Here is a 23,838-nt window from a genome sequence, read left to right on the forward strand (position 1 = left end):
ATGGGTCCGCGATGCGGGACCATCGCGCGATGTTCTGCAGCTCAATACTCAGACTTGCACAATTGGCCCGCGATGCGGGGCCATCTCACGCGCCTCCACGCGCCTGAAAAGGCGGCGTGTGTCGGTTCTGCACAGTGTTCGGTAAAATGGACATAACTTCTTGTACGTAACTCCGTTTGGGCTGGGCGACCTACCGTTGGAAAGATATTTCAAATATATACAACTTTCATTGAGGAAGTGTTTCCAAATTCGCAATACATTTTCATAAAATCGCCTAGAAGACAGACCTACCAAAACTTAGGCGAATTTAAGAGGCCTTAAGAACTTCACTAATTGGTTTGACTTCAAAACGACCATCCTCCACCTGAATTCACCAAGAATGGATTCATATAGATAAAATATCATCTTAATACTAGATTTTTTACATATTCACACCTAGTTCAAGTTTACGGGGTGTTACATCAGCAGTAGTGACGGGAGGCAGTGGAGGAGCACTAGTCGGCTGGGCAGAGGGCGGGGAGGGGGCAGGTCTCGATTTTTGGAGGTGATAAAAAATATAAGGGGAGATCCCTTCATCCAAAAATCGTATGTATGGGATTGAGGAGTAGGAAAGTTAGCAAAAGGAAACCAAGTCGCATAAAAAACAACATGAAGACTAAGGATGATCTTATTTGATGATAAGTCATAGCATTTGTAGCCTCTATAGTTTGATGGGTACCCCAAAAATACATAAGGTGTAGACCGGGCCTGCAACTTATGAATCGTAGTTGACGGAAAAAGACGGTAGCACAAACACCTAAAGACCCGAAGGTGAGAGTACATAGGTTCCTTTTGATATAGAGCATGGAGGGGAGACTTATGGTTCAATAACTTGCTTGGTAAAATATTGAGTAGGTAAGTTGCCATTTACAATGCATGATGCCAAAAGGAAGGTGGAAGAGAAGCGTGGGCAAGAAGAGTTCGCACGACATTATTGATAGACCGAATCTTGCTTTTGGCCTCCCATTTTGTGAGGACGTATGAGGACAAGAAAGACGGAAAGACATCCCATTCGACTCACAAAGACGCCAAAAATCATTATTCTCATATTTTTTTCCATTATGACATTGGACATTTTTTATTTTTCATTCAAAATGCATTCCGATATGGGCCCGAAATTCTAAAAACTTAGCAAAGACATCAGATTTCCTAGCTAAGGGAAAATTCCACAAATATTTTGAGCAATCATCCAAGAAAAGAACATAATATCGATGACCCATGGAACTTAAGACAGGAGAAGTCCATAAATCACTATGAATAATATCAAAAGGCAACTTAATATGTTTTCCAAGCACGCAAGAACGACAAGTACACAAATACTAGAGCAACTAGAATTATTACATTCAATGCATTTATTGATCCTAAGAGAATTCAAAACTGACGCTCCCGGGTGACCCAAACGATCATGCCAAAGAGAAGAAGATAAACCAGCAAAGGTTGATAGAGAATTGGCTGTGTTTGTGATGGTGGTGGTGATGGAATATAGATCACCCTGGTTCTCACATCTCATTAGTGGCATCCCCGTCTGAAAATCCTTTACAGAAAACCCATATGGACTAAAATTAACAGTCACAAAGTTATTAGTAGTGAACTTTCTAACAGAGATTAAGCTTTTAATGAGTTTTGGGGCATGGAGGACATTTTTCAACGATAAAGGAGGGTTTGGGGGAGGCAAATGAGTATGACCACAACCGTGAATTGGAGTTGAATGGCAATTACCAACAACAATACCATGATGATGATTGCTCAAATTAGAATAAGACGAGAGACTACCATTCGTGGATGTCATGTGAGATGTGGCATCGGTGTCCATGTACCACTTCTGGTCCGGAGGACTCATAGTAATTGTATGCATTGCTGATTCGATATCCGTTAGAGCATAAGACGGGGCATACATCGCGCCGATACGGCAGAAGAAGATACGCCATCGAAGTAGGCGGAGGCTAGGGAGCAGGGCCGAGAATGCCCGGTATCGTTTGGCCGAGGGGCCTAGCGAAGACGTCGGCCAAGTTGACGGATAGGGGCAAGTTGGCACGGCCTATTGTGGCATCCATCCCCAAGCATAATTTGGAAACTGCCACGGGTGAGGAGACGGGTGACGGGGCCAGCTGCCTAGCGGTGGCTGGGAATTTCCGCCACTATGACTACGGTTACCGCCACGACTGCCTTTGCCGCCACCGTTTCCACAGCCAGCGCCATTCCGACGGCCAGAATTGCGGCCTCTGTTGTTGTTATTTTTGCCTCTGTTATTCACAGCATGACCAGACGAGTGAGTATTATCAAAAAAAGAAGTCGAACTCTCACCACCTGTGGCAGCCACCATCGCCGAAGGAGTAGAGTGGGCCGCCTACATCACTTGTTCTCGTTCCTCCAGAACGAGTGATGAGCGCGCCTCGGTGAAAGGAGGCAATGGTGTGCTGTGACGAATCTGCGTTCCCACACCCTTGAATGCGTCGGTGAGACCCGAAATAAGCTGAAGAACAAGGCGGGAATTGGAACCCGGAGCCCCCACATTTTTTAACTGATCGGAGATGCTCTTGAGCCTTTGACAATATGCAGATGCGTTCGGGAAGTCTTCCATCCTAGTTGTGGAAAACTCTTGTTTGAGCATGACGGAACGGGAGTTTTGATGGTCCTGAAAGATGTCACGCAAGCGATCCCAGGCTTTCATGGCCATTGCTTCAGGTTCAAGAATAATAGTAAGGAGGTCATTCGAAATCGTGGAATAAATCCACTGGAGCACAGTCGCACCAAGGGTCGACCAAAGTTCTTTGTCATCATCGGAGGGAGGGGCTGCCTGCTTCCCTTTCTCTGGTGCGATGATATGGTGTATGACCCTATGGGATTTGGCGTGGATTTTAAACAATTCCGCCCATGTACCATATTGTGCATTCTCCATTTCAAGAACCACAGGAATGTGATTACGGATGTTGGAGACGGCGAAAGTGGGGTGAAAGGATGATTTTGAGTCGGACATGGTGGCGGAAAAAGGTGGCAGCCAACGGAGCTAGGGCAGCGGAGAGGAGAGGAGAGGAAAAAAATATAAAAAACCCTAGACTGCTGATACCATGAAAGAATTATTTTCCGTCGTTTCCTTTCATTCCTTGAATTGGTTAGTATACAAAAATATCCTAACCTAAAATAGGAGAGTATAAAATATTACAAAATATTCTAACCTAAAATAAGAGATTACAAAATATTACAAAATATTTACATAATCTATCAGTGAAAAGAAAAGACCTATGGTTTTTTCACCCCAAAAATAGTCCAAATGAAATTTTTTACTACGTGCCTTACACAACTGATCTTAGTTGTTTAATATGTGAGATTTCTCTTTGCGAAATAAAAAAGTGAACCTAAAATTTATGAACTCAAAGGTGTAAGATGTAGATCCACTTTTTTGTCTCACAAAAAAAAGCCTCACACAACTAATGTCGATTGTGCGAGCCACATAATAAAACTTTTCCTGTTTCATAAGCCTTTGTTTTTTTGTTAAAAAAGAGTGCTTACTTTCAAATCAATAAATAATTAATTTTATATTTTCAAATTTACTCTTATTAAATGTTAAGTGATTAAATATAAATATCTATTTAATTAGAAGTAGCTTAATTAAATTATTTATTTTAATTATTTATTTTTGCCCAATATTTTCTTAAGAAATGCGTAAATAGCTAAGTGAGTAATAATGATATTCTCTCTTGCCATGTGGGACCCATATTCCACCCCACTTTTTTGAAACAACGTTGAAGCATTGTCATTAAAGCGACATCTTTGTTGATCATGTTCACTTTCATTTTTCTTTCTTTTTCCCGTGCAAAAGATAATATTAGTAGCAGTAATATTTTCACTTTTTAGTTCACTTTTTCCTTCTTTCGCATAGAATAAGACTTTCATGCCAACAATCTTTTGCTTTAAAAAACTCAGTTACTTAGCTACTCCCTTTTTCTTTACTTGTTCCTTGTATTAGAATTGTTTTTTTACTGATTCATTTTAACAAATCAAGCGAGATTAATTATTTCTTTCAATGTTATCATTATCATTAAGTAACTACATAAAATGCTAATAGTAAAATTTAGCAAAGGATGGTCAAGCTCAGTGTCATGCAACGTAAATAAATGGTCCTTTCATAATTTTGTTGTTGCTTCCTTGTGTTAACTTCCCCGAAAAGCTTAAACACTATCCATATTAGAGTGCTGCACATTCCTAGGCCTGCATCTACATCTAACTTAAAGTAGTCGACACAGTCAACAAAGATAAAAATTAAGTAGTAAAAGACAAAGAGGAGAGTTGGAAAACCAATTGCACAACATAACCTATTAACCTATATTCATGTAAAAAAAAGTGCTCACTTATCTATTTATACATTCTATTAAAAAATACTAACTCTTAATAAAAAAGATAAATAATTTAACTAAATTATCTCTAATTAAATAGGTATTGAAATTTGATAATAGCACTTAATAGGACAAATTTTGAAAATTAAGGTTAATTCTTTCTTAATTTAATAAATGGACGCTCTTTTTGACCCAAGAAAAAAGCTAAGTGAACACTCTTTTTTAATCCGAAAGGAGTAAATAAAAGGATCTGTTACATAAATAGCAAACTAGTAGTAGGTAATTATATTTAGTAGATATAGTTTAGATTAATTAGATCCTATAGCTAAAAGTAATATGTTAAATACAATTAATAGCTATCTATATTATTAAAATAGAATACCCATCATCACATTATCACTTCGAACCCAACCCTCCCATCTCTCTCTCTCTCTCTCTCTCTCCCCTCTTCCCCCACTGCTCCGGTTGAATCGGAGCAGCTGTGCCCTTTTACCCCTTCCCTTTTGCCCTTTCTTCTCCCCCATCGTCACCACTGCTTCTTGTGTGTTGCTTCCAATTATTTTTCTTAGTAATAGCAACACTAACCCATGGATTCTCATAAGTAAATTGCTTCCAAAATGACGCAATTTCTTCTTGGATATGATCAATATACTTGCATCATTTTATTCACAACAAAAAGAAAACAACGACGACAATGGCTTTTTCTTTCCCGTTGCCACTCAGCCTCCCTGTCTTTTGTACACATTTCGGTCAGATCTGGCCAGAAGCGACTTTCTTTTTTTGAATACAATCTGGTTTTGATGATGATGACAGTGACATCGGTCAGATCTGGACGGAAACAGTCAGATCCGATCGGAATTTGACCGAAATTTTATTTGTTGTATTTTGCACTTGAGTGTATTCGTTAATTTTATTTCTTGTGTACAAATGAATACATTGAATTTTAAAGTGTATACAAATGAATAGAGTGAATTTTATTTCTTTGTATTCAGTTTTTTAGTGTATTCGTTAACTTTTTAGTGCAAATTCTGTTTTTGTATACAACCGATTAAATGTAATTAAGTGAATACAATGTAGAAGTAGCTACAATAAATACAGTTGAGTTGAATACATTTAAATTGAATAAAAAATTCAGCAAACTTTAATGAATGTATTCACGAATACAGCGACGCGAATACAATAAGTAACAAGTGCTGAGTTTTACTATATGTTTGCTATGTGATGTAAATAGATAAAATATAGCTAAGAAGCAAAAATAAGGCTTCCAAGTTGGTCATTTATGAAATTTTCCCTAAATAAAAGGTAAAAAAAAATCTTAGGTAATAGTATCAATGTACACCCTCCATTTTATTTTACTTCGCTCATGTTGATTTGGTACATCCTTTAAGCAAGCTTTTATCGGAGGTGTATTTTACTAAACTAACCATATTAATGATGCTTTAGAACTCTAATTTTGATTACTTTTAAGGATAAATCTATTCACCGCAACCATTTTTATCGCAACTCAATCACAATGGGAGGTATAAAAGTAATTTCAAACAACTTTTATGGGCATTAAATTAACTTCACACGACTTTTGAGGATATAATAGTCATCTACTACTTTTTCTATACCAAAAATATCCTTCTCTGGAAAAAGAAGAAATGAAAATTCAAATCTCACTATCTTTTTTCAAAGTAATCATTATTTTCCTTCCCAATGTATTGACTTTTATTCTCTCTCTCTCTTTGGTATAATTACTATTGTTTTTCATTTTTTTCATTGGTCATCACATATGTTTTAATGTCATAAAATTAAAGATAGGAGAATATTATAATCTTCTTTATATTCTTCTTTTATTTTTTTTATGTTTTTTTTTTTTTTTTTAAGATTATGATGAAACAGAGTTCATATTTAACATTGATGACCAAAATTCATTTACCCTCTTCTCTCTTTTATCTTTATTTTTTTTTTCATTTTTTTCCTTTATGGTTGACTTTAATTGAAATATTAAATTAACTCAATTTAGCTAAACAATAGATATAATTGAAAAACAATTAACAAATTTTAATTTAAGTCAATCAATTTTTTTTTAAAAATAGTGGATGTAACAACTCAACATTATAGTTGAATTTAATTGAAATATCGAAATGGTTCAATTTAACTAAGTATTATATGCGATTGAGGAAAACAAATTGATAGCTATTGATTTAATTTCATAAATTAAAAGAACGTAGATGTAACAAGTATTCAACACTATGGTTTACTATGATTGAAACACTGAATTATCTCAATTTATCTACGTATTAGATAGAATTGGTAATAATTAATAAGTTTAGATCTAACTCAAATAGTTTTTTTTAAAATAGTGGATGTAATAAGTAGTTCGCATTATGATTGACTTTAATTAAATTTCTTTAATTTATCTAAGTATTATATATGATTGAGTAACAATTAGCAAACTTTGATTTTTTAATCAATTTTTTTTTATAAATTTTAAAAGATGTAACAAGTAGTCAAAACTATGGTTGATTTTAATTGAAACATTGAATTATCTCAATTAGCTAGGTATTAGATAGAATTGAGTAATAATTAGCAAGTTTAGATCTAATCCAATCAATTTAAATAAAAATAGTGGATGTAACAAGTAGTCAACACTAAAGTTGACTTTAATTAAAACATTGAATTCCTTCAATTTAGCTAAGTATTAATATAATTATTGAGTAAAATGTTTGTAGCGACTAATAAGTTTAGATATGATTTATAAATAAAATAAAAGCAATGGATGTAACAAGTAGTCAAAACTATGACTGACTTTAATTGAAACATTGAATTGCTTCCATTTAACTAAGTATTATATAGGATCGAGTAACAATTAATAAATTTTGATTTAATTCAATTAATTTTTAAAAAAAATAGATGTGACAATACTATGATTGACTTTAATTGAAATATAGAATTGTCTCAATTATCTAAGTATTAGATATGATTGAGTAACAATTAGAAAGTTTAAATCTAATTCAATCAATTTAAACAAAAATTGTTAAAGTAACAATTAGTCAACATTATGGTTAACTTTAATTGAAACATTAAATTTCATAAATTTAGCTAAGTATTATATAATATTGATTAAAACGTTTGCTAAGTTTTGATTCAATTCAAGATAAAATGTATATAAAAAGTAGTCAACACTAGGGATGTTCACGGTTTGGTTAAAAACAGATCCAACCCTAAAATCAAAACCAAAACGATTAAATAAACTGATATTTACTTGAGTTAGGTTTGGTTTGGTTTTAAATTTTTCAAAGCCAATGATATTTGGTTTGGTTTGAGTTTAACTAAAAGCAAACCGAAGAAAAAAAAAGAACCGAACCGATAAATTTATACATAATTTTTATAATTTGTTTTATGTGTATATACATATATACACACACACACACACACAAAAAAAAAATATTAGCCTTTATAGATAACTTTCAAATAATTTATATAATTTTTAAGCAAAATTTTATTTATCTTTAATAAGCTAATGAACTTTATACTATAAGCTGATTTAAAAAAAAAAATCATGAATTCAAACTCATTTATTCAAAGAAACAACTATATGAGATTTTCCTAGATTTTTTTAATATCGTATAAAATCTATTCACTTAATTAAAATCATAAATCTTAAGACATTTTGTCCATAATGCAAGAATCATAGCTACCGCAATAAAAAGATAACAACGAATTATAAGTTGGAAAAAGAAAGAAAATTTTCTCCTAATTGTAAGAAAAAACATGAAAGAGAGAAATACCGTTAATTTTCTTAGAAATCAACCCAAACCTAACCAAACCGACTACAACCAAACCGGTGGATATGTATTATATTTGGTTTCATTTGGTTTTAATAATTTTAAAAACTGACTAGATTGGTTTGGTTTTGGTCTTAACGTAAAATCGAGCCATGAACACCCCTAGTCAACACTATAGTTGATTTTAATTGTAATATTGAATTATCTCAATTTAACTGAGTATTCGATATGAGTGAGTAACAATAAGTATGTTCGAATCTAATTCAATCAATCTAGAAAATGCAGTGGATGTACCCAGTAGTCAACACTAGGCGTGTGCATAGTTTGGATGAACCCGAAATTCGAATACGTTGGACTTATATTCTAAAATTTTCAAATTGTGGATTGGATTTCAAATTTATTATTTAAATATTTTGGATTTGTGATTGGATTTCAGATTTGAAACTTTGGATTTTTGGATATCCGAAAACCGAATTTCTTATACTAAAGCCTACCCGACTATCCTTTAGATAATGCATTACCTGTATGTCCAATCTAATATGTAAAATACAAATATTACTAGGTTTCTTGTACGAATAATTTATTTATATGATTGTTATAGCAACGAAGAATTATATATTAAGGCAATTTGGTATGAATATTTTATTTGGTTGTTCATTTTGTAAGAAGAAGAAGAAGAAGAAGAAGAAGAAGGCCGAATCGAGAATTCGAATTATCCAAACCGATTTATCCAAAACCGAACTTAAAAAACCCGATCCAATCCGAATGTATTTGGATCGGATTCGGATTACATTTGGCAAACTTCAAAAACCGAAATTATAATTCAGAATATGCTAAACCCGGTCCAACCGATGAACAGTCCTAGTCAATACTATGATTGATTTTAATTGAATTGAATTGCTTTCAATTTACCTAAGTATTATACATGATAGAGTGAAATGTTTGCTAAATTTTGATTTAATTCAATCTTTATTTTGAAAAAAAAAAAGATGTAACAAGTAGTCAATACTATGACTGACATTAATTTAAACATTGAATTATCTCAATTAGCTAAATATTAGATATAATTGAGTAAATTAACAAGTTCTAATTTACTTCAATCAGTTTTCTTTTTAAAAAATAGCGAATGGACCAAGTAGTCAACATTATGTTTAACTTTGAATGAAAGATTTAATTTAGAAAAAAAAAATACAGATAAGTATTGTATATGATTGAGGAACAATTAACAAGGTTTTATTTAATTTAATTAATTTTTTAAAAATGGCGAACGATACACTAAACAAACAGTCAATATTATGACTGACATTAATTAAAACATTAAATTACTTCAACATAGCTAAATATTATATCAAATTGAGTAAAAGTTTTTACTAAGTTTTAATTCAATTCAATCATTTTTCGTATAAAATAAATGAAATTTCGCCAAGAACCAGACATTTTAGAGGGAAAAATAAAAAAATATTTATAAAATATCAATTTATGATCTCTAAGTGTTGGAAGAATAAAAAGATTAAGCATGCTAAGTGTAATAAATGCTTTGTCTTAGAGGAAAAAGATTTGGAGGGAAATACTCCCTCCGGTTCAAAAAAAGAGTCCACTTAACCTTTTTTTCTTTGATAAAAAAATGAGTCCACTTAGCAAATCAAGAAAGAATTAACCTTATTTTTTCATATTTGCCACTATTAAGTGTTACATGATCAAATTCCAATACCTATTTAATTAGGGGTAGTTTAGTCAAATTACCTATTTTTATCTAGGAGATAGTATTTTTTTAAGGTGTGTACAAATGGCTAAGTGGATTTTTTTTTTATTCTGAGGGAGTATCAATTATGGAGCCAAATCTCATTAAGAGTACAAGAGTTCTTTTATAGTGATTGTGATGAATTGTGATGTTTGTGATTGTGATGTTTAGCACTACCCTACATATAATACTTTATGTAGTTATTTAAGATTGAGTTCAACTCCTGTTATGAAATAATAAGTGTGGATGTCCACCACTCTAGAAATAAATTCCCACTTCCTCCATGATCTCAAAGGTTTAATGTAATGTCTCCCACTTCACCCATGATCTTCCCCACATTCTCATATGTTGAATGTCATATTCATATCTATCCTTTTATATGCCTCTATGCACCACTATAAATAGAGGCATAGGGATTCATATTTTAGATACTTGAACACACTTGAACACATTTGGATAAATAAGAAATCTCTCCTATCTTGTTTCTCTCTGTTTCTATTATTTTTATCCTTTCCTGTTATTACTCTTTTAGTTTAATTTTACAACACGTTATCAGCATGAGTCTCTAACCATAGGCAGGCTGATTTTAGTTTCCTTCTCTGTTGAGGTATGTCACTCTCTCGATTTTTTAAACTGTGATTGCAATTGTACTTACTGATCTTGGCAGACTAACTTGTGCTCTCTGTTGAGTAATAGAAGAAGGATTTTAGATGCATAGTAATGGTAACTAGCATAAATTATCGTGTTCTGTTTTGAAGGTACTTAGAAAATTGAATTCACATATTTCATCACTTGGTCTCCCAAATGTTGGTATTAGACATTAGTTTTTCCTTGCAGTGCATGTACATATGTTTTCCAATAGATTTAATATTAAAAAATAAAAATAAAAACAGTGACAAATTGAATCAACATTTAATATGTTATTGCTATGTATGCACACAGTAATATTGGTATTTATGTGCATAGTTTTGTATAGTCATAAATTATGATGCCTTTTAACTTTACAAAATATGTGAATCTATCATCACTGATTGTAAACCCTGTAAATGAGTATTCTGAATGTATACAAGCATTCTTGGAATATGTGAAGACCGTAATTTACTACAAACATGAGGCGTCTTTATATGGTACTTAAACACGCATTGATAATATTAAGCGAGACGGTTTGACTAAATTATGCCATTTATATTTTGTTTCTGTAATGTTTCTCTGTACTCCGCTATAGTGAGGCTGTCTGACTACAACTCTCTTTATATATATTTGATCATTCAAGTTTTCTTTTTAAAATCAAACGATGAGAAGAGAATTTTAGGTGGTGTTTTCATGATTTGTACTACCGTTTGCACTAAATTATTTTGTTGAGGTGGTGCAGGAAATTCTATGAACTTAAATAAGATCCAATTGGCATTGCTAAGAGCATATCTTAAAGGTTCAAGGGTGAGTCCTATTGTCCTTTGGCTTATTATGCCATTGGTCGAGGGTAAGATGATGGTTTCAAGTCCTGTCGCACCAAGAAGGTAAGACATCGGGTTTGAGTCCCGGTGCACTATAATGATAATATAAGATAAGGGGTTCAAGTCCCATCAATTTATGTCCTAACACGCCTTACATGGATAAGACGATGGGTTTGAGTCCCGATGAACTATATTGATGATATAATGATGACTAAGGCTAAATAATGTGTATATTTGATGTAAATTCATGAAGCCCGTCCCCCTTGATATGCTCCATTCCATGAGGGGAATGTGGTAACAGCGCATAATAAGTCTAAATGAAAACAAGTGGTTAAACGAATGAACGTGGATGTGGCAAAGGACAAAATAATGTTAATCATCACTGTCGTAATATAAGTGGAAGAACATTATGAGTTCTCTAAATGGTCCTTCTAAAGGTGAAGGTAATTTTTGTCATCAATATGTTATGAAAAGTTATTAGGCACGCGGTCGTCGTTCGACCTAATTTGATAAAATTTTATAAATCCTCCATCAAAAGAAAGGAATAAAATTTCATGGTGATGTTGAGGTGGATCTATAGATATGATAACGACAATGGGCTTATGATTAAAATTTATGAAGCACATATATATGACTATATTATAGTCTATTCTTTGAAGAGAATGTGACTTGTGATAAGCATCGTGAATGCTCGCCCATTTTGAAAGTGAAATGTGAATACATTATGGATAAGGCCGTGCTCATATATGGTTGAATAAATACCACACAACTCACCTCTACGGAAGGTTTGAGAGAAAAGAAAATTGTTTTGACATAAATGGTCAATGGTAGGGTCACGTACTTTTAGTACATCATAAATATTGTGATATGTCTTATCATGAATTACCAAAGGGTAAAAGTAAGAAATAAGTATTGCTTATAAGGTTTTGGCCATGACCATAACGACAATTACTCCCTAATAGGAGATGTTCACCATATGGATGGTGTTATGAAAAATGTGGTAGTATATAATTAATTGGGGGCTCTGAAAAAGCCAATTTGTTACTACCTGGAGGAATGAATTGTTCATAATATTGGCATTGTAGTAAGCCTCAAAAGAAACTTTTTGAGCTTCAAAGGCATTGGTCAAATATGAATTACATTGAGACTATAAATTATGGGAAAATTTAATATCTTCATATTACTACAATCGAAGCGGGTTATAAATATTTACGTGAAAGGTTACCCGTCTTTTCCTCCTGTTTGAACTACAAAAATATAAGCATGATGATGAAATCACATGCGATAGTAAACTAGAAGTTTACTGAAAGAAATATGTGTTGGCATGACCGGTTGACCATCCCGGGTTCAAATGTGATGCGAAAATAATTGAGAATTCATGTGATTATAAATTGAAGAAATAAAATATTCTTCAAGAATTCTCTTGTGCTGCTTGTTCTCATGATGACAAATTGATTAATTTACCAGCTAAGGATGGGATTGTATCCCATGATTTTGGAATGTATAAAAGGTGATATATATATATATATATATATATATATATATATATATATGGGCCTAGTCACCTGTCATGTGGACCGATTTACTATTATATAGTTTTAATAGATGCATCTATGTTGTGGTCACATGTGCATTTGGTATCAATTTGTGATTTGGTTATTGCGAGATTGTTTGCTCAAATTATCATATTAAGAGCACAGTTCCAAACTATGAAACTTATGTCGATATCTTTGGTTTGTATCCAAGTTGGTTTAGCAGAAATTGTATGCCTCCAATTATAGCTATATAATTGGTTATAAGAACAAATCTCCCAAAAGGAAATTTGGTTTGAGATTGGTTATTTAATATATAGTAGCACTTGTAAGCATCAAGCCAACAAGTTATAATAAGTTCCCCTATTATTGGTTCAGGGTCAGGAACCAAATAATTCCCATCTAAGAGTTTGAATGTGCGTAAATGTATGATTTAATTGATCCACCACAACGCACAAAGATGGGTCCCCAAATAAGGTTGGAAGGTAAATGTTAGATTTCCTAACATTAGGGGAGGATGATAGGCGAATTTGGAAATAATGTATATTTAATGAATTATCAACGGTATGATCCTCGTTGAAAAGATAATTCAACTTAACTGTCAGACGCATTTGCTAACCCAAAAGACAATATTATATTCCAGCTGCAAATGCTCCAATTAGAACTAAAGTCCTTGAAGGACAACGTCTATGACGATAGACCAATCGGTTCCACACATAAAACTCCTTGAAGAAGGAGAAGAGCAAATGATCAAGATGGTCATAATAATGAGGTAGGTGCTTTAAAAGAGCACCACGACATAAATACTTTATAAAACCTTGGGAAAAGTTCAGGAACCCGAAATTGATGAAAAATGAAGAGATCTCGATAAATTATATCACATTGGAATCGATATCAAATAATCGTCGACTGTATCTTTGAAATAATGTAGCGCTCAACATTATAATGGTGATGAGGATCTTGAATTCAAATCTGTCAAAGAATATGGACAGATATAATGATTGGTCAAATAAAATACGCAGTTCAAGTATATTTTGTTTCACTTCGAAAAGTGATGTTTTGGACCTATAGTCCAATGACCTCAAGGTATAATGTCAGTGGGGTACAAATGGATTCTTGTGCGAAAAGTAAAATGAGAAATAAAAACCGTCAAAATAAAGTACGGCTTGTGTCTTGTGGCATAAAGATTTTTCGCGAAAGTCCTGACATTATTGTATGGTGACGTATGTATTCTCTTGTGGTGGATGCAGTGGGGTTTCTTATCAGTCTGGCAATATATGAAAATTCTGAATGCGTATAATTCATTGTTGTCAATATGGCTATATAGACAATGAAAGAAAGTTTGTAGGGATTTAAATTGATTTGAAGCATTTAAGGTTTACGAAAATAAAGCTTCAACAAATTTTTATATAGGTTAAAGCGATTCCATTGAGTACCCAAATGGTTGTGATGTCGCTAAATATAAATAAACATCATTTTGACCTCATGATAATGATGAGTATATTGTATTGCATACTGCAAAAGAAATTATTAATATAGATTTGTTTGTCCTAACAACTATTATCAAGGTTTTGTTGGTTATGTAAATGCAGGGCAATATTTATATTATTACATGAAGTTTGTTCTTCAAGCAAGTACTGATTTGCATGTGAGGATACTGCCATACTATGACGTTCGACATGGCAGTCAATTGTTGATACTTATACAAAGCAATTCAGGAATGTCTGTCTGGCTGAGAACAATAATTCAACACATTTTGCAATAATATGATGTTTATTTGGAAATGAAGATCTCAACAATATTGTACGAAGCTTGCATAGCTCAATTGAAAGAAGGATATATCAAAGGAGACAAAATACAACACATTCCTCAAAGTTCTTTTCCAGACATGTTCTTCAACAGAAAGATGAAATAGGTTTTCAGCAAATACACTCGATTGATAATTTTGACGGACATATTCACTAAAGCATTGCTAACCTCAACATTTGAGAAGCTGATATACAAGATTTGGATGTGTTGTCTCCAAGAATTAAGTGATACTTTAATCAGGGGGAGTATAATACGCGCTGTACTCTTTTTCCCTTAGCTGAGGTTTTGTCCCACCGGGTTTTCCTGACAAGGTTTTTAATGAGGCAGCTAGCAATGCGTATTATGAGATATGTGTACTCTTTTTCCTTCACTGGGATTTTTTTCTCACCCGGTTTTTCCTAGTAAGGTTTTAACGAGGCACATCATCTATTAAGACATGGACATCCAAGGAGGAGTGTTATGAAATAATAAGTGTGGATGTCCACCACTCTAGAAATAAATTCCCACTTCCTCCATGATCTCAAAGGTTTAATGTAATGTCTCCCACTTCACCCATGATCTTCCCCACATTCTCATATGTTGAATGTCATATTCATATCTATCCTTTTATATGTCTCTATGCACCGCTATAAATAGAGGCATAGGGATTCATATTTTAGATACTTGAACACACTTGAACACATTTGGATGAATAAGAAATCTCTCCTATCTTGTTTCTCTCTGTTTCTATTATTTTTATCCTTTCCTGTTATTATTCTTTTAGCTTAATTTTACAACAACTCCATTTTTCTCATTTGCAATTTTGCTATATATTCAAAAAATATTCTATTTCGCATATGCGTCTCTGACTATGTGTGCGCGCGCATACGTATGCAGTTAGGGTTCCTTTATTTTAATGCTGGAACTTTTTCCAATAAACATCTATTTTCTCCGTTTTATAATAAGTTTCACATTTAATAAAAAAACATGCATATTAAGAAAATAATAATGCAATGTGAAGTTTATTAAATTATTCCTATATAATAAAATAAATTATTTTTTTCTCTTAATTAGAGCATGTGCAAGATTTAATCTGTTTGACATTAGAAATTTAACAATATCAAATTATTATGTGGCTTATCCAATCATCATTTAGATGTTACTTTAACTTGTCATTTTTTTATCTAAGAATAGAATTAGAAAAAACTATCAATTTATGTCTTGATTTTCTAAAGTAAGCCAATTTTTTTTGACTAAAATGACACTTATTATAGGATGAAAAGAGTTTTTTTTTCTTTTCGGAAAAGCAAAAATTGAGTCTAGGGCTCAGTAGGAAAACATATGAAGTCAGGGAGTCCGAAGCCTAAAGGGTATAAAAATATACGGTATAAACCAAAAGGGGATAGCCTTTCATATATATACCAAAACGGATATAACGTGGACTCCACCACGTTATATCCCAAATTTTTTCTTCATGCCAAACATCACAACCAAAAAAAAATATTTATTGGTATAACATGGACTGATCCACGTTAGACAAATAATTTTGTATAACGTGGATCAGTCCACGTTTTACAAATATATGTTGTAAAATGTGGATTGATCCACGTTATACAAAATTATTTGTATAACGTGGATCAGTCTACGTTATAACTTTCATTAATTTTTTCTCCCCAACATTTTACAAATAGTTTGTAAGACGTTGCCTCTATCTAAATCATATTCGGCTGTGTTTTTAATTAAAAAATTATTGATTTTTTTAATTTTTAAAGCATATAATTAATTTCAGTGATTAACTCAAATAAATATTTTAACACATGCAATAATTAAATATGTGTTATATATGCGAACAGAAATAAAAAATAAAATATAAGTTAAATAAACGTCACACATTAACTGAGTAGTAAATGTTAAATTACATACTAACTATTAAACGACACAAGACATGTTATATATTCTTGGAAGATTACATAAGGAAACAACAATCGTACAACTTAAGAAAAAACATAAAAACCAACAAGCAACAATAACTACTGATTTCTGTCGGGGTAGCGATTCTTATTATGACCTATTTGCTTGCACGTACTACATTTTCTAGCCATGCGAGTAGGAGCTATATCCATTTCATTCCTCCTTCTAGTTATAGTCCACACTCCTGAAGTTCGCTCGTATGCAGTGTTTGCAATTAAACTGAAAGGAGAAGGTGGCCAATATGCCTCATCACCCAACGATGAAAAATTTTCACTGTACGTTTGCTTGTAAAACCTGCAATTATATTACTTGCTAACATAGGTCTTTAGTTGAATTCCGCGGATGTCACAAAATTTAATTGCATGTGAACATGGCATATGGTAGTTTCTCCACTTCCCACACGAACACTTTTTCCCTTCGGCAGAGACTTTATGAATATTTCCGCCCTTCCCTTCGTGTGCAAATGTCAGAATCCAAAAGACCCCTTTAGTTGAATTGTATTGCTGCATGTCAGTATGCTTTAGGGACCTCTCCCAGTATTCATCAAACTTCTTTTCAACAGCGCGCGGCCAAAACTTTTTATCCGCAATTAACAAATCGACAAGGGTGCTTCTCTCAACAAGGCGATCAACAAGATTTTTAAACGTATAACGGACCATGGCAGTAAAGGGCAATCCACGAGCTTTCTTCAATAAACCGTTGTAAGACTGGGAGACATTCGTTATCATAGCCCACCCCCCCTCCCCCCAACCCACCTATGACCGTTGTCCTTATGCAATGTCTATTTCTCCTCCGGAAGAGCTTTTAACCACAGATGCGCTGGAGGTGACATTGTTTTGATTTGTTCCATCCTCATTTTACACTTCTTCTTCTGGTTCTCTGTAGCTGCCAACCACATTAGCTTCTTAAGGTCACTATTGAGGAACTTTTTATTGAAGTTGCTTTTCAAATGCCGAACGCAAAACCTATGGTGTATGGATGGTGGTTGTAACCAATCATGTGTTTAGACACATTGCAAGATGCCCTGATGATGGTCATAAATAAGTCCAATTCCTCATCTCTCACGAACAATATGTCTCCACAACAACACAAGGAACCACGTCCAAGACTCAAAGCTCTAACGTGCAACAATAGCATATGCAAGTGAAAAAATGTTATTGTTCGCAGCAATTCCAACAGCAATTAGCAGTTTCATCTCATACTTACCGTACAGATGAGTACCGTCTATTGAGATGACAGGCCTGCAACTTTTGAATCCATCGATGCTTGGTTTATAAGCCCAGAAAAAAAAACTTGAAGATGTGTTCACCTTGAATTGTAGTTGATTGGTTCTCCTACTCAACAACGGTCCCCGGATTGAAATATTTTAAGGCAGCCATGTATCGGGGCAATGTCTTGAAAAAGTTTTCAAAATCACCAAATACTATTTCAATAGCTTTCTTACGCCCTTTTTGTGCTTTTTTATAACTAGGAGTAAACATATGCAATCCTTTTATTTTTTGCTGAACTGACTTAATACTGATGTATGGATCGACTATAATATATGGTATCAACGTAGTAGCAATTAGGGGACTGTTCAAATTGGAATGATCCTTTCTGTAATCATCCGTCAGACAACTGTGGTGGAGAACCGCTTTGCCTGCTTTCCACATACCACTTGAAATTTCTCTAAAATGGATCATCCACTCACATCCCAACATATGACGCTTGCAAATAACCCTCCAAAATTTACCATTGGACTGATCACAAATGAACTCTTTCTTTTCTTTGAGACAAATATTGTCTCACTGTGCCTTTCATTTCCTGTTTGTTCTGAAATAACATATCAAATTGCATAATACAAGGAAAATTATCAACCCCCTAAAAATGGGCCAACAAATAAAAAGAATATTCATTGCCACCATACTAACCTGCTCTGATAAATTTTGATTTTTTACAATCCCAAAGTGCAAATCGAACAGGACTGTCATATCTCATGAAGGCAAAATCATCCGGGCCTTCTTTTGTGTTATCCAAATATGGAATCGCATTAGAATAGTAGCTAACGTTACCATCACTTCGAGCAGTAATGTCTTCATAAGAATGACCATCATCATCAGATGAGTGATCATCATACGTTACCTGTGTGATCTAATGGGATATCACTATCTGACTCATCGAAGTGATCATTAGCTACATCATTATTGCTCACAATTTGTGTGAGCTGAGTTAATACGGGGTTTCTTCAAAATCGTTACACTTACAAATATAGGAAAATTCAAGGGGTTCAAATCTCAGAAATAATTAGCTAGAAGTCTCCTAGTTTAAGCGAAAAAAAAAACATCGTTATATTTACCTTTCTGTAAATGACTCCACTTGAGTAAGGCGATATCGAACTATACTCCTGCCACCTAATTCGCTTTTATCTGGAGCACTACTCGGTCCAGGAATATCACAGCTCTACATAGTCCAACCAAAGTTATGTGACTAGCTACCAACTCCTACCATTGTTTCTTGTTGAAGTGTATCTCTTTGAAGCCCAATATTCATAGCGGGAACATACGTAATACCCCGAATATCAAACTCATCATCAGTGGGTGCTTTAACATTAGTAGAGCGTTCAACAGTTGCATACATGTCAAGTGTCGCTATACTGATATGATTGCTAAATATATCAGGACTTCGAAGAAATAACGATAAGAAGTCCTCGTCCGAAATAAGAGTTTCCTCATAAATGGGAAATCCCCTAGTCGTAATTGATGTTGGATATCATCCAGTGATAACCACTGAAAGGTTAGGAGCAGTTATGGCCATTTTGCTTATGAAAACACGTTGTAGACAATCGTATTTGAGGGAAATTGGAAACCTTTGTACAGCTCCCGGACGATGGTTATATCTCACTGAACCTTCTTCGTACACAACTTCACCACCCCAATATAAATTAACTCTTACATAATTTTCCGCCATATTATTTTCAACAGAATACAAATATAAAAATTAATGGAGAATGCAAGAGAGAAGTGTAGAATTCTTGAAAAATGAAGTCTACAAGAGAGAAGTGGAGAATTCAGAGAGATATGCAGAATACAAATCTTAACTGGTATGTAAAATAAATGATTCACGAACCTTTGAATGTCATAATGATGATGTTGAAAAAATATATTTAATGTTTGATTTTACGAATGCATGCTTGATTTGACGATTGCATGGCAGATATGACGACTGCATGCATTCTGTGCTTTAACAACAAAAAATTTACAAATTATTTTACTATTTTGCTTTTTACAAATGCATGCGTGATTTGATGACTGCAAGGATTCTCTGGCGTAAAAAAAATTTCAAGAATCAATTATTGGTACGTTGGCCTGCCAAAGTTTACCAATCAACAAAATGAATTGTTGCAAAACGTAGGCAGGCCGACACCACTCAGGGAGTCCATTAATGATGGCCTCTGAATAAGGCTGCCACACAAACTACGATAGAAAGAACATAAAATTTACATGATAATAAAATAAATAAATTACACATAAGCGTAACTATTATATCAAAACGCCATTAACAACCATAATTATGATAAAATACCTGTCTCCATCTGTTAGGTTGTCCAATACATCCCTACATATGAGTAGCACAACACGTGCCTCATTTTCGCGAGCTTTACGATAAGCCCACTTTCGTGCAAGAGTCGTGTGTAGCTGAAGGGCCCTGGATGGTGGCTGCATCGGTATAATTCGCTCCCAAGCCCAAACCTATATTAAAAATTTAAAATAAATACATAAAAACCTTATAACTATCAAATAGTACAACCAAATAAAATTATATAATTTTAAAGGTCACGTACCTGCAATAAGGAAATGAATCCACACACATCCTTGGCTTTCTTCAACGAAGCGCAGCATAAACAAGTATATAAATATGACAATGCAGGCACTCCCCAATCTTGTCTACTTATTGCTCTAAGGTCACGCATGTCAAGCAAATAGTCTAAATTAAGTAAGTCACCGGACTTATCCGGAAATATCGTCTTCGCCACAAAGCCATAGCAAGTACAACCTAACCCCATTGCACAACAATTTACGGGGTCCGATCTCAGAATGTCATCTAAGCCTCTAATATATTCAATTAATTTATTTAGTTCTAGCCTACTAACACCATTAAAACAATCCAGACTGGGTGCCCAATTAATAAGCTCATGGATTAATTGTTGCCACCCAACAATACTTATATTTCTAGCATTAACATCATTCAAGGGATTACCATCAACAACCATGCCAAACATGAGCTCAATATCTTGTAATGTGATGGTGGCCTCACCCGTACGCGGATAAAGAAAGGTGTGCGTCTCGGGACGCCATCTCTCTATAAGTGCGGTGATGACCGCCCAATCATATGATACACATCCTATCTCTACTACTCCCTAAATCCACACGGCCAAAGTAGTCAAGGATGCGACATTTAAAAGGATGATGCTTCACGTGCTTCCAAAATTCGATATCCGCGCGGCGTGAAAACAGGCATCCTGTCGGTCCTCTCAAGGCACCATCCCACACAGCCTATGATCGATGCTTCTCCTGGAGTGTTAACACATCGTACACTTTTGGCCCCGGATGTACGCATACCGATCGAAGCTCCATACCTTAGAAAAAAAAATTGAAGTCCAGATCAAGCTATTTGGAGTAACTTACTATTAAAGAAAAATATTATTCCAATTTTAGCAGAACAAATATGCACTGGCTAGATTAAGCCAACTTGCATACACCTTATTTAGAAACCACTGATAGTAGACCACATTAATACCTATAAGGTATAGACAAAATAATTGTCCACCCACTTAGACTTAGGTCCCATATAATAAAGCATTATCATGATATTTTAAGTATCTTTTTTTTTTTGAGCTACTGAGGTATCATGTCACGACCCAAATCATGGATCATGCGGGCACCCACACTAACCCTCTCTGGTGGGCGAACCCTTCAGATAACTACCTTAATTTGATACAACATGCGGAATAAATACTTTCATTATAAGAAATTCCCAAAAATCGGTCCGGACTCATACAAGAGCTTCTAAGAAGTTTACAATTTGAAAGAGATAACGGACTCAAGCCGGATACGACTTGTTTAAGGATAGAGAACAACAGAAATCTAAGGAGAGACTACCGGGTTGCAATAGCTCACCCAAACGTCTTTGACGAATGCCTCGAAACGGTCGTGAGACTCACGAACATCACCTCGAAAATAACTCTACACTCCGGAAGGGAGTGTAGCAAAGTAGTATGAGCACAACACAAGGCTCGTAGGTATCATAGGCCGACAATGGTTAGTTCACGCATATAAACAAGAAGCAACTAACAAGTAAGCGAGATAAGTAATCAAACACAAATACACACATCTAGCACATGAGAAAGTCTTGCATTAACGATAGTCTGGGGATCTCAATATCTCGGATTATAAGCCTAGGGAGAATTCTATAAACCTCGATTCCATCCGACCTTTAAATAAATACTCACAAACAACAACTCGATAATTCACAAATCAAGAATCAATCGAAAGTGTGCCATGCAATGACATGAATGACCATTCAAATGGAGTGCTATGCAATGCAATGTCGTGCTATGTAAATGTTATGCAATGCGATGAGTCACCTCTCACACTCCACTCCCGTACACACATGCTATGGCAATGCCTCATAGTCATGACCCATGGGGGACCCGCGAAGTCCATGTACCACTCGTGCTCTCCCGGCGAAACCTCTCCTCAGTCACTCTCCTCCGGAAAAACCTCGGAGTCTCTCTGTCACTCTCAATCTCCGGCAAAAACCTCGGAGTCTCTCTGTCACTCTCAATCTCCGGCAGAAACCTCGGAGTCTCTCAATCACTCTCCTCACCATTAGGACAACATAAAAGTAATATGGAAGCATGTCATGCATGATATCAGTCTCAACTATATCACCAATATGCAATAAACAAGTACAAGTCATATTATTGTTCATGGCTCAATAATCAATATTACTCTTCCCTTTCAAGTACATGAAATCACAATACAGTGACAGCTCACATAACAATATCACAATAATGGCGATGAGCCCACATAACAGTATCACAATAATGGCGACAAGCCCACGTAACAGCTGACAATATCAACCTAGATGGAATTTACCTCCACACCATGCCTGAAGACCTATCATGCTTTCCCCGTCAATCACTACTATCTACATACGTTTTGCTAATCGGAGTCTAGACATAAAGTAAACCGTAACCTACCTCAATGCCGAGCGGGTGTCACGAACTTTCACGCCAAAGCTTTTTCAATGCTTCCGAACGGGCAAGGTCTTTAGCGACTTATTCGTCCGTAATATGTGTACGCCGCCCATAATACTTCAACCTATATTAAGATATCACAAGCTATGATTAGTTTACGAGGGTCGATACGTATTTTGACACTCACCATCCCTTTCTAACATTTAAACGACGTTTCGTTCGCATTCAAACCAACTAACGCTACAAGCTAATATTGCTAGTCATCCTTTCATGTATCGATCAAACTTGTTTAAACATGACTTAAGGGACTTTGGACAGCTTGCACCTCATTCAAATCTGAAAATAGTTCACGGCTCCAACATCAACATGTGAAATTTCTTTACACATTTAATGTCACGACCCGTCTAGGGGCCGTGACGAGTACCCGATACTTGTACCGAGCACCCCTTACTTATCAGTTTACCTGTACCTCTTAGCAAGTCTTATAAACCGTGCCGTATTTTTTTTTGAACTGAACGTTAACATTAGCAGCGTTATTATGAACATAGACTAGTTAGCCTCGCTATCGCTCCATACAACGGCATTAAAGTGCCAAAATACCACATATTTAACTATACATAACTGACCGTACATATCTGTCTACGAGCCTCTAGACATAGTACATTTATACACGTAAAGAGCCGAATGCTTGTCGTGCTCAAAAATATATACACAAAAGAGTACCACGAGAGATGAGGCTCGGGAACAACCGGAGCGGCCGGCGTCGGTAGTGGGGCTCCTAAGGATCAAATCCTCTTGTCCTGGCGACTCCGCGCGGCATGAAACCCGGCGTCCGCAAGAAGGGACGTCGGTACGAATAGTGTGCCAGTATGAAAGGCATAAATAGTAATATGCGAGAACATAAATCATGCATAATGACATAAAAGAATTACAACTCAGGTCCTGGGATAGAAACATAACCTGTATAT

General features: G+C 34.8%; 1 protein-coding gene across 1 annotated transcript; it reads right to left on the bottom strand.

The window, feature by feature from the left end:
* Positions 1-2,019: 2,019 nt before the first annotated feature.
* On the bottom strand, positions 2,020-3,234 carry LOC132066884 (uncharacterized). Its single transcript, XM_059460079.1, has one exon. The coding sequence runs from the start codon at positions 3,014-3,016 to the stop codon at positions 2,387-2,389; it is 630 nt and encodes a 209-aa protein (XP_059316062.1). The 5' UTR covers positions 3,017-3,234; the 3' UTR covers positions 2,020-2,386.
* Between the last annotated feature and the right edge of the window lie 20,604 nt (positions 3,235-23,838).

This window comes from Lycium ferocissimum, chromosome 8 (genome assembly GCF_029784015.1).
Source record: "Lycium ferocissimum isolate CSIRO_LF1 chromosome 8, AGI_CSIRO_Lferr_CH_V1, whole genome shotgun sequence".
Lineage (NCBI taxonomy): Eukaryota > Viridiplantae > Streptophyta > Magnoliopsida > Solanales > Solanaceae > Lycium > Lycium ferocissimum.

Bases quoted from the DNA above. Each gene is read 5' to 3' on its own strand.
- LOC132066884 (XM_059460079.1), bottom strand. From the start codon at position 3,016: ATGTCCGACTCAAAATCATCCTTTCACCCCACTTTCGCCGTCTCCAAC.